This window comes from Pseudonaja textilis, chromosome 2, assembly GCF_049901715.1.
Source record: "Pseudonaja textilis isolate UNSWEBS1 chromosome 2, rPseTex1.2, whole genome shotgun sequence".
NCBI classification, from domain to species: Eukaryota; Metazoa; Chordata; class Lepidosauria; order Squamata; family Elapidae; genus Pseudonaja; species Pseudonaja textilis.
The window spans coordinates 97,357,039-97,369,547 of NC_141991.1; the positions used below are offsets into that span (position 1 = coordinate 97,357,039).

Sequence of the window (12,509 nt, forward strand, 5' to 3'; positions counted from 1 at the left end):
TGTGGTATGTTTCTGTATGTTGTATCTTTTCTCTTTATGATTCTGAAGTATAGGAAGGAGCAGGAAACTATTTTTTTTGCTGACTGATGAGGAAGGGTTCAATTCCAAGCTGGACTAATCCAATTTGTAGCCTCACTCCACATTCAATGCCCGCATAGCTTTGTCAAGTTTACATATTAAACAAAACCATTATTTGTTCTTAAAAGTAAAATTCAGCCTGCCAGGCTGCAGTGCTAACCAATAGCTTACTTCCTGAACTTTCTGTTCCTTGTTTGCACTTTACCTTTTTTCTAAGAATATACTTGTAAGGTTATATTTTGGCCCTTGCAGTCACATTAATCTATTTACTTTTCTCAGCATGAATATTTTCTAATAGATCAGCATATTTGACATCTTTGGTATGAACATTTCCACTAACTGTAAATATCTGAAGTCGCTCAATATTTAGTAGAAATTATTTTATTCTCTCAATGTTTCTACTGTGCTAATGATTGATGGTGAAAAATATGTTATTTATATATCGACAGAGGGAATCATCATTTTCTCTCTGTCTCCAATAACTATGTTAATATTAAGCAAAGAGCAACAACAAAAATAAATATATCCTCCAAAGCTTGTCTCATTAAAAGAGGAAAGAAGAGAGGGTTGAGTGAAGAGGGTGTCCGTGGGAGGGGGGAAAGCAATCTTCAATAGAATAGTATGCTTGGAAATAATGTATAATATCTCCCTCTAGTGGCTGGACCATATAGAACAGGACTAAAGTATAGTACAGTTTGTAACTATAGTAAGAGCAACATATCCTCCTACAAACCTATAACAAATGTTTTAATCTTTTCATCAAAGATGCTGAATCAAGACTTGGGAGGAACACAATTTGTATTTAATAGTGTTCTGGATAAATAACTTTAATTATATTTACTAATTAATTTCAAGCTTTTAATAAAGCTTAAATAGTATGTAATATAGCGTTATGTACAAATTGGATAATGTAGTGAAAGGACTATGTTTCACTCTTTCCATGTATTTGAAGTGGACCCAGAGACTGTTGGAAATTATGTGAAAGTCAATATGAATATTACATTTATAATTATTTCCTAGTTAGATGTGCTCAGGGTACCATATGTAGCACTGCTTTCTCATCCCATGTAGTTGGGTTCTCAGTCTCTACAGCTTAAGAGGAATAACTAACCAAAAACCATCCAGTGAATTTCTTTGACAAAGGATAGATTTAAATCTAGGTCTCCCTAGTTGTAGTCTAATGCATTAACCATTTACACCACATTGTCTTGCCAATCTTCTATATCAATGTTCCTCAATCTTTTTGGCACCAGGGACCAGTTTCGTGGAAGAACATTTTTCCATGGACTGGGAGTGGTGGTGTTATTTTGGTTACACTTGCTTACCCGCCACTCACCTCCACCTGTGTGACCCGCTTCCTAACAGGCCACAAACGGATACCAGTCTGTAATCCAGAAGTATTCTATACGAATACTGAAGTATACAAATTCTTCAACTGTTTAACATTCTGCAATACTTCCTCATATAGTTGTATTTATTCTAGCATTACACTGACAATTTCAAGATAATATAATTATACTGTCGAAAAATCCACATCAGTTATGCTATATATAAATATTCCTAAATTAGTTTATGACCTTAAGTTAAACAAGGTATTTTCGGTGGACCTTGGTGCCGGAAAACTTGCCTGTATAGTATTTTTGGTATAATATATATCCATATATACACTAAAAATAATCTGCACTGTATCACATTTGTATACAGAAAAAAATCAAGAGTTGTATAAGGCAGCTTTAATTCTTCTGGAAGTCATATACGTATTTTCATTTATTCCATCTGCTTTCTAAGTGTGCTGGGTAGCTGAGGGGAGAGTGGGGGAGAGCTGTTTGTTTTGAACTCACATGAAAATATATTGAATAGAGATGATCCACAATAAAGGAAGCACTTCCCCAAAACTCACTGAAAGATAAAACATTTGTTTTAGGAAAGTAGCACCTTTTTTCCTCTTTGAATTGTTATTATCTTAAAGCCATTGCTTCTTAAATTATGTAACTTCTGTTTCAGTATGCTAATACTGTAATTACAAACTACTCCTTTTTCCAGAGAAACTTGATTTAATATTACATATTTCTGAATAAAACTAAAATTTCAGTCTATTTCTTTACTGCAATATTTTTGCAATCACAATGGAACTGCTCCTGTATTCAATGTTCAAATATGAACATTATTAATTCTTGGTTTGCAGAAAGGAGATTCACAGAAAGTAGATCACTTCTATTGACAGGTATCTGATAGCTTGCAGCAGCTATGAAAGTTTATAATTTCAGCTGTTTTAACTACTTCAACAAAGTATCTTCCTGTCCAAATTTCTGAAATGAAAAAGTAGGGATGACAGTGGTAACCAAATTGGTTTTTCATGTGGAAAGATAATTCAAAAATCCAGGTGAACTTCTAGACTCAAAATTCTTTAATGTTAAGTCTTTTACACTAACTTTAGCTAGTGAATCTCAGGGTTATTAAAAACAAAGGCGATCCACAAAGTCATCTCTGGGCCTAATGAAGTCTCCAGAGCCATTAGCACTTGCCTCCCAATCATCTGTACTGATATTATAAAAAAGGTGGGATTAAGATTTTTAATTTCTATGTTTGCTACCTTCCGCTTTCAGAAAGAATACCCAGAGAACAGTTCACTGCTGTAAAGTTTTAGTTCCTTAAACTGGTTGTTGCAAAACAGTAAACATCCCATATCTCCATTAAAGAATGTAAAGCTGAATTAGTAACATTTCCAACCTAGCACAAGAGCGAGGCCGCGGAGGCCAACAAGATAAGAATACGATGACAAGATATAGTAAGCTGAATTGAGTGCCACTGTATAAATCAAGAGGCCTACCCTTTTTTTTAAAAAAAACCCGATTCTGTAGAAACCCAAAGGTAGCCAGTTCCCAAAACTATTCTTCACCTTCCTAAACTCCTTTGCTGGGCCCAGATTAGATCCGCCTCATGGTAGTGTGGAAATTTCCATTCAAACCTCCCACCCAGAACATTACGATCACCATCACCCATTCCTAGATAATGCTATGAAACAGTTCCTTTGGCCTCCTCACAAACATCAGGCCTACCCTCACATGACCAGGCAACCTGTTACTCCTCCTCACCTCCAGCATCCATCTTGCCAGCCTGGAATGTGGCTTCTCTGCACTCGCCTACGGCTCCCCAGAAGGGTCAATCCACACTAACTGCTTGCTGGGGTTCTTATGAAACCAACTTCAGGAGCGAGGAGGGAAACTCAGAGAGAGAGCACACAAAATGAGATGGACCATATCCCCCCTGACACCATATTTGTTTGCTTCACCACATATTTCTAAGAAATCTAAGCTAAAATGCACTGACTTCTAGCTCTCATGTAGTTTAGAAAGAAGAGTGTGACCCAACTCATCATACATGCCTACATATATGCACTTTAACAGACTGTTTCTGTTTGGATGAGAAAACGGGATGGATTTCTTCATAATTAGAAGCACCTGTAATTGACTAGCATGTTAATTGTTTAATTTGGCCAGCTAAAGCAGGGGTCCCCAACTGGCACCGGGCCACAGCTTGCCAGAAACCAGGCCGTGCAAACAAGTGAAGTTCTATCCGCAGAATGCAAGCAGCATGAGAAATCACACCCCTTCTGGTCCGTGGAAAATCTTCTCTCCTTGGAACCAGTCCTTGGTACCCAAAAGGTTGGGGGCCACTGACATTATAGCAATGTTTTTCAGCAATGTCAGGAATTTCAACTGCACAGAGAACAAATGCAGTGATTTAGGGAAACCAGATTCAAATTTTCATGAAGATGTATAAACTAGATGTAACTCACATAATTATTGTAAAGATACACGGAAGCGCTATACACTAGGTCTTAAGTGCTTAAAGAAAAGGAGAAATAGATGGCTTTAGCTAGCTTTGATAAACATTGGTTACCAAAATCCACTCTCAAATGTATTTGGATTCATTACCAGTTTTTTTCCCAGCCCAAATGTTTTTTTCACCCCTAATTTCAAAACTTGTCTCAATTTTTTGAAGATGTATTACCTTCAGCATGTGAACTAATACTTCTGAGTTCACTTAAAAGAGTCATGTTAATGGTTTCATTATTTATTGTGACTTCTTTGGGACAAAATTTTGGAAGTTTTTTTAATGAACTCTCCAGTTATTTGTTTAGAATCTTCATTTTTACATGTTTGAATTGGCATTGGAATATCCAAAGGTTGCATTCTCTTTATTCTTGGTATTTTGATTTTGCCAATATATAAATTCCTTTTAAAGCCAAACAATCCATAATAAGACACTTGAATGTTGCCTCAATAGCAGCTAACAGCAGCATCGATTTTCATCTTAAATACTCACAATGACCCCATTATAAAGTTGATATTTCACGCTTTGATCAACATCTGTCATAACAATAGATTAGCTGAATTTGATAAATAAAATGAATTCGCCAGCTGTGAGTGCTCTTTTTGTATTTGACACTTTCTCCACAAAGTGGCATACAGTATACAGTATTGTCCACCTTTTTATTTGTGCAATCATCATGTGAGATGAGTATTATGAGACTGGAAACTGTCCTAACATGGAGGTGAACTTCATAGCACAAATCCTGTTCTAACACTAATAATACTGGCTCTGGTTTCCTCATATTTTAAGGAAATATTCCTTATCCCACATATAAAAGATCATAAGAGGCTAAAAAAAGACTAACTCTTGTGTTTTCTTCTGGCAATTTTTTTCAACCAACTTTCCACAAATATACAACTATTTAATCATCCTAAATGAAGGAAGCACTTGATCTAATCCACATATGACCAGAACATTTCCCTCTCCTTTTAATATAGGCCCATTTTTATTACTGCATGTCTAAAAGTTTGAAAAAGATGGGTACTCAGTACATTTCATTTAGATACTTCCCATCATTTAATAATTATGGTGAAAGGAATTAAGGCCATGTCTGATTTTATACAAAGCAACATTTGTCACACTCCGCAAGTCACAGCCTGCTCTTGATCTACCTGTTTTGGAAAATAAGGAAAAAGTGATGCTAAACCTATTGGTGAAAAGACTAAATTATATTTATAAATGTTCGGTTCTAAACTGTTATTTAGCAGGAAATACATAAAATCAATCTCAATATTGTCTTAATTCTATACCAGTTAATGAAATTATGCTGTATATCTCTATCTGTTAAAAATGTGTAGTTTATATTTTAGTGTTACATTTATTTGAAATAAAGTTTAATCCTTTCAACTTTACTTTTAATAGCATATTGAAATTGCTGAGGATATTGCAATGATTTAATATTAAATGAGGATCTTCCCTGTTCAGGTTTTTCTTCCTTTTGGGTAAATATAGGAATAGTATCTTGAATTTTCTATTATATACAATATCTTAAAACTTTACATTTAAGCAATATCTGGAGAGCAACAACTTTTCACAACTAAGCATTTTGTTAATTGTTCCAGCAATTAAATAGGAATGGGAAAATGTTGATGTGAGCTACTTTGACAATATCTACAAACCTTTGGAAAGTGAAATCTAAGTATTATTTGAGAAGAGGAACATGGAACTTCCAGTAACAGCACCCACCTTAGTCAGCTAGTAATGAGGTAAGAGGAAAAGTCAAAAAGAGGATTTTCTGTTATACTACAAAAGGTCTGGCAGCAAGGAGAAAAATATGAGTATGGTTTCAATCTCTTCCTATCAATTGGCACCTAGCATAACCAGTAATGGGCTGGAAGGAGGCCCCCTGAAAGGGAGAAGTAATGAGCACTATTTTTTTTTCAGATTCATCCTGGAGGATGATGTAGAATGAAACATTGGGCTTTCCTAAGACATTCAAATACTTTCCTTACCAAGAATTTGAGCCTGGATCTCCACTGTGTCACAGATAGATAGTATCATAACTAGCTAGTATCAAATAAAAGACTGAGTTGATGAAAAACAGAAGGCAGTATTTGCCCTGTCTTGCAATCTTGTTTCTGGTACATATGAACCTATTCAGGAAACAGTTAAAAATATGTAGCCCAATGTCATATTTGCAATATAACACAAAACAACATTGTGAGGAAAGACAGAAGGAGAAAGTTATTTTTGTATGCAACAAGAGATGCACTTACTTTCTGTAAGATATTGGTGCCTCTACTGCCCAGGCTCACTATGCTACGAGAGCACTAAGATCCACCAAATAGATTGAATATAAAGACAAGTAACCCAAGAAAAATATCCTTTAAAATTAAAATCAAATTTTCACTCCGCAGGATGTAAAGTCATGTTTAAAATCTGATCTCAGAAGCTTGGAGAATAAAGCCTACTGAAGCTATAAAATATATATATTGTAAATTTTCCTGCACTACCAACAGACCTACGAAAACTACAAAAAATGAATGGCAGTTAAATTTGCATAATTTGTAAGCACTTTGAAATATGATTATATGGAACAAATATAGATTATCTTTCAGGAACATTAGGTATGGGAAGAATTTACAATATATATAAACCAATCACAAATAATTTTTTCAAGCTGCATTTATTATTACCTGTATTAATATAACCACTTATGCCCTAAAGTTTAAGTGGTGCCAAACCTTAAGAAATGCTTCCCTAAGAAAGATTTTATTGCAACGCTCTTAGTCTTCAGATGGCAAATTAAAAGCTCTCTTGGGTATATCGCTAGTGGTTAGATGATTTAACTGCTGGTAAACTTGAATGTGAGCTATAGTTTTATATTTATTATCTGTTCATTTAATTCAATAATATTGATATTTATTTTTAACACAATGTAGTAGGATTTAACTTTCTAAACCCATTCTACATTGAACTGCAACTCCCATGAGTCGTTGAAAGCATAATCAAAGTTAATGCCAACTGGGAACAATAACAGTTGACTAACAGTGATTTTGACAGACAACAGGTCTCATCCAGAATAAAATACACTTTTTACAGTGACTCGACATGCTAGCAATTTCATTTGAAAAGCTACTATCAATTCAGTCATAAAATGCACATTTTTCTGACCAATATATTTTGTTGACGAGATTGTCTGTGGTTGCTGTTTTACATTAGCAGGCAAAACTGCAAACATCTGGATGTTCCATTTAATTATAATAGTACTGAAAAAGTTTAAGCCCTGAAAAGCTTCAGGCACATCATCTATATTTAGCTGTTTAAAAGGCAAAAGATTATTAGTACAGATCCTTCCTGGATCAGATAGCACATCTGTAAGGAAGTTCTATGGAGCAAGGATGCAATTCTTTTTTCTTTACTTAGATTTATTGAGAGCAGAATTGGATGTATGAATCAATAAAGGATCCTATTTTGTATTGCTGCAAATAAAACAGAAATCCAGACAGAGCAACTTAAGTATTTTCCTGTCTACCCCAGAACCTAATTCTTCCTTTGATTTTTAATTTTATACCAATAATGCTAAATTGTATATGTGATTCATAAACTATATTTTATTTAATTATATCTTGCCTTTTTCTTGCCTAACAGTTTGAAAGCATGCAAATGTAAATAAATAGGTACCACTATGATGGGAAGTTAACAGCATTCGGTGCACCTTGGCTTATAGCCATACTGATCATATGTCCATGGAAATGTCTTCGGATGATATTGGCTCTTTTGGCTAAGAAACAGATGAGCACTGTTCCCTAAAGTCAGACACAACTGGACAGGAGAAACCTTTACCTTTATCCTGCCTTTATTTTTTCCAAATAACTCAAGGCAGTGAAAGTACCTAATGTGCCTTCATCCTATTTTCCCCATTTGTACACTAGCTATAAAAAATATACTTTTCAAATTCAGATTTTTTTCTTGGCATCCAATCTACTGAATAAAGTTCCATAGCATAGCAACATATAAAATAGTGAAAGCAACCTAACAATATGAAGCTCCTAAGTATTATTTGCTGTTTATGGAGTCCAGTTTAACCAGTTAATGATTACTGGTGCAGTTGCTTGCCATTTGAAATGGCAAACACACAAAAAGTAATACTTGCTCTACTAGAGCTAACATATTAACATAACAACCTCCTTAAAAAATAAACAAACTGGTATCATCACATGTGCGTGACAATTCCTCTGCCTAGTCATTTTCCCTATATTGGGCATTAACTGGCATGTAATGTAGCTCTGAGAAAGCCAAAAGTTGTCCATTTATCATGCAGAAGTTTTGAAAAGCTCATATATTGCAAACTTCATGTAATAGCTTCCAAAGGATGTTACGTTCAAAATGTACAGATTTGATTGCATAGATTAGGAAATGTTTATTAGAATATGAAAACTAGGACATGTATGTACGTGTATACAAACACACACACATATTAAATTAAAAGATATTTAATCTAACAAGCATATGGGATTCAGTTACAATAATCCAAATACAGTTTAAATTAAAATGCCTCACAATGGAAAAATTTTGTGCTTTTTTCTTAAATACACAAAATAGCTGAGCTATCTATCCATATTCTACAATTCTACACAAAAAATATTTTGGAGATCATTTTTCTATTAAAACATTTGAATTTATGACCATATTCAAATTCAGAATTGAGCATAAATATATACTTTTCAAATTTAACTATAACTAATCATTGAACTTTATTTCTAGTAGATTTGTTATTTTGCTCTGGCAACAACTTTGCTTGAGGTTAATAAGGAAATATGAATCAGGATATTGATATTAAAAAAATTTTAAAATATGAATTCAACTTGGTTTATGGCAGTGAAAACATGTTCAGTAGGGAAAAAGGAAACTATTGCATACATTCCAATTCCATAGCAATAAATAGTATAGTTTTCTTAAAACAATGACTAAGGATAGTAAATGATCCACTGAAATTGTTACTATGGAGATTTTCAGTGATTCAGGTCATGGTTGTTCCAAAGGTGCTTTTCCAAGAAGTACTGGACTTTCTGGTTTTTCTTTGAAGACATTTCACTTCTCATCCAAGAAGCTTCTTCAGCTCTGTTCAGTTTAAGAAGTTTCTTGGATAAGAAGCAAAACCTCTTGAAAGAAAAAACCAGAAAATCCAGCTGCCTCTTGAAAAAGTACCTTTGGGACTTACTGCGACCTACTATGTAGCTGTTCCTTGAACAAGGATTTGTTTCAGTCTCAGCACCATTAGGTAAATTGAGTAAGAAACTTTACTCCTAGACAAATAGCCAGATATGTGAACTCCACCTAAAATTCTGGGAAGAATTCTGAGATGATATACTCAAGCAAACACTGAGTCAACACCTGCTTAGGGGTAGTAAGCAATAGGAAAGGCTATTATTGCTCTGCATTAAGAGATATGTTTTAGTACTACCGGTAGTTTCCAAGCCCATTCACTAAGTTCTGATCATCTTCTCATGTGAGGACTCTTCTATCATACATTAACATCTAGAAGTTCCAATTGATCTTCTTGAGCTATTGATCTTCTGCAGCCTGGTTCTGAATGGCTGACAGCCCAGTAATGGGCTATAGCCTGGGGGTTGGGGACCCCTGTTCTAGAGTATATAGACTTCATGCAAAATTGGTTGTTATTCTCTTATTCTTTCCAGATACTTTAAATCAGTATCTATTTCCAATCTGCTACAGTCCATGACACACATGCAGTCCTGGACAGCTAGCAACACAGCCCCACAAGATGATATAAAAATGAAGTTTGCTATTTATATAAACTATATATTTCTTATGCAGCCCAAGACAAATGCTCTTCATTCAGTGCAGCCCAGGCAAACTAAAAGGTTGGATAACCATGCTTTAAATTAAACCTAGTTTTAAGGATATCAATTTAGTAATTGTACAGAGAATATCAGCTGTATTTATATTAAAGACATTTTATTATTAATCTAGTATGCTTTCAGATGAACAGCTCTTGGTGCTAACAGTCAAAAGATATTTTCATCTGTTCATGCAGTATTAGCAAGCCACACTATGTTTTATTAGGTTTGTGTCAATGTGTTGTGTGAAGTCAGCCAAGGTGATTTGTAAACTATAGCTGTGTGAACGTTAGTAGTGAGAATGCAAACAGCTGTGGCTTATTCATATAATACAACTATGATTTTGCTATTCTGTTTTGTCCTCCTTAAATAACATTTTTCAGTCAGAAAGGAGACAGGAACACTGACAGAAAAACAAGGTGAAAAGCAAAAAATGATTTTTGAACCCTTGTAAAATTCCATGATTGAAGAGATAATTATGCAATGTAAGTTTCATTTGGAACATCCCAATAAAAACAAAAAGCCAAATTTGCATGCATAAACAGTACACGTGCCACTAGCTTCTTAAAATAAAGATAAAAGGAGTCAATCAAAAGAAAAGGGGGGACAGAACAAATTTTTTAAAAGTCTTTGAGATCCTGTGAATATACTCTTGGCTAAAAGGTTCTGTCTTCTGCTTCCAGTATAAAACTTACACCGAACTCTCTGCCTTCCATCTAGATAGGCTACACACATTGCTTGTTGTTGTTAATACTTCCATCTGAGGGCTATCTTCCTTCCTTTCTTCCTTCCTTCCTGACTGCCTGCTCAATTTGCAAATCCAGTTCTGCATCTTCCTTTAGGGATGGGAGGAATACTTCTGTCTGCCTTTCCTGAATTAAGTAGCCTTCATTTGCGTTTTAACAGAGCCAGCTGTCTACAAACAGGAACCTCTCATATCTGCCTAGAAGCAACAGCAAAAAGTGTTAGCAAGAGTATGCAATATATATCCTTATCAGACAAACCGAGCTAAGCAACCTGAATAAAACATTACACACAAATGTTTCTATCTACTTGCCACCTTAGGGCAAGGTAATTAACAAAGGATAGCACAAAGGCCGTTAAGGGTTTTAGGTGCAGAAATATGACCAAAGGAAACGGGCATCGGGTTTCGGGAACATATGAGGGGAAAAAAAAAAGAAATAAATCGCTTAGCCTGGCTGTCCTTTCCCGCGAGCCAACCCGGGCGCAGGCACAGACAGACAAAGCCTTCCGGGGAGAGAAGGGTTTGCTTTGCGCCGAGCAGCTCAAGAGCGGCTCCATGTGGGAAAGCTAATTCCAGCTGAATCCCAAAGGAACTGAAGGGACCAGGAAGCCGAAAAGCACAGAAGCCGGGAAGGTCGGCTTGCAAGGCTGCGTTAGCCAGGCAGGTAATTCCGGGAGCCCACGAATTAGATGCGAAGGCAGCGGCCAGATACCCTTGGAAGAGCTTCGGCAAAGGCCCTTAAAGGGGATTCGGTGGCAACTTAGGCTGTTCCCTCCTTGGCTGCTCTTCCCCGCAGCTGCCAGCCCGGGAGAGCCACCCTCCCTCTCTGCTTCTCCGCACCCCCCATATCCTTCTCCGCTCTCCGAGCCCCATTTCCCGAGAGAGAAAGAGGTCCGAGGCATCGGGACCCCGCACCCCGCTTGGCAGTCACTGCCGGACACGGCTTCCCCGGTAGCTCCTACCTCGCCCAAACCCGGCTTGCAATCATCGCTTACACCACCCTCACCACCACCCGCCCCACTCACCGCTCTCAATCTCGCCGCCTTTCTTGGCCGTGGCCGCGTTTCCCATGGCCAGGCGGGGCCGGGCTTGGGCTGGGCCCACGGGGAGGGGGCGTTCTCCCCGCACAGTCGGTCCAGGCTGCAGGAGGCTCCGGCTGGGCCCAGCCAGGCCCAATCCCCCCCTCCCCGGCAGACCCGGTGTTGCCTCCGCCCACTCTCCCTCCCCCGCGCTCCCCCGGCAGCGGTAGCTGCGAGGGTACCGCCCCGACCTCGCATGCTATTGGCTTCGCTCACCTTCGCTCACTGGTCTCGTCGGCATGGCCCAAGCTGTTATTGGCCCTCAGCTCGTGACGGGTTCCTCATATAACGTTCGCCTCCTTCCTGCGCAAACGTGCCGGGTTGAAGCATTTACGGCTCTACGATTGGCTAAGTGACGATGTAGAGACCCGCCCATTCTCTGGAGATCCGCTCGTTGGCTGGGCCGGCGAGATGAGGGTCTCAGCTGAGCGCTCAGGCTCTGGAGATCGTCCGTGTTTCAAAGTATAAAGGGTGGAGCTCGGAATGTATTTTAGGAAGGCGCCGGGAGGGGGCGGAGCGTCTGCGCTCTAGATTCGGGACGCGTTTCGGGAAGGGAGGTTGAGCAGAAATAAATGTAGGGTTCCATTGCACCCCAGGGAAAAGGGATATATATTTTTTTTGGCTTTAAGCTCTTCTCGTGTCCTCAATTGACCACTACTACACAGTACGGTCATTTTTTCAAATGGTGGTCAAAGCAATCGGCATTTGGAGCACAATTGATGTTCGGTTGAGCCATGTGCTTTAAACTCGCCTTGTACTTATTAACGGCTAGCACGCTGCATTCGTGCAGTTAAGAGGACAGGGAAGGGATTTTTTGGAACAGTCTTTGTACATCTGTGCTTTGTTTACTGTCTTGTACTTATGTTCTAAAAACCGGTCGGTAGTCGGTCTCCTTCGCCATAGCTGAAGAACTAGGTGTAGATCCTG

The 12,509-nt window shown here is 37.7% G+C and overlaps 1 protein-coding gene across 4 annotated transcripts in view; it reads right to left on the minus strand.

Annotated features, from left to right (window-relative positions):
* PRKACA (protein kinase cAMP-activated catalytic subunit alpha) overlaps window positions 1-12,046 on the minus strand; it is a 66,670-nt gene extending 54,624 nt beyond the window's left edge. Inside the window, exons 1-2 of one of the 4 annotated variants that reach the window (XM_087924635.1) lie at window positions 11,529-11,713; window positions 10,454-10,697 (exon numbers count right to left, since the gene is read on the minus strand). In XM_087924635.1, coding sequence (XP_087780761.1) covers window positions 10,454-10,493 — 40 coding nt within the window. In that variant the 5' untranslated portion in view covers window positions 10,494-10,697; window positions 11,529-11,713. Of the gene's footprint in view, window positions 1-10,453; window positions 10,702-11,528; window positions 11,714-11,798 lie in introns of those variants that run through there. The other 3 variants (XM_087924636.1, XM_087924638.1, XM_087924634.1) reach the window with 3 other exon arrangements.
* Window positions 12,047-12,509: the final 463 nt, after the last annotated feature.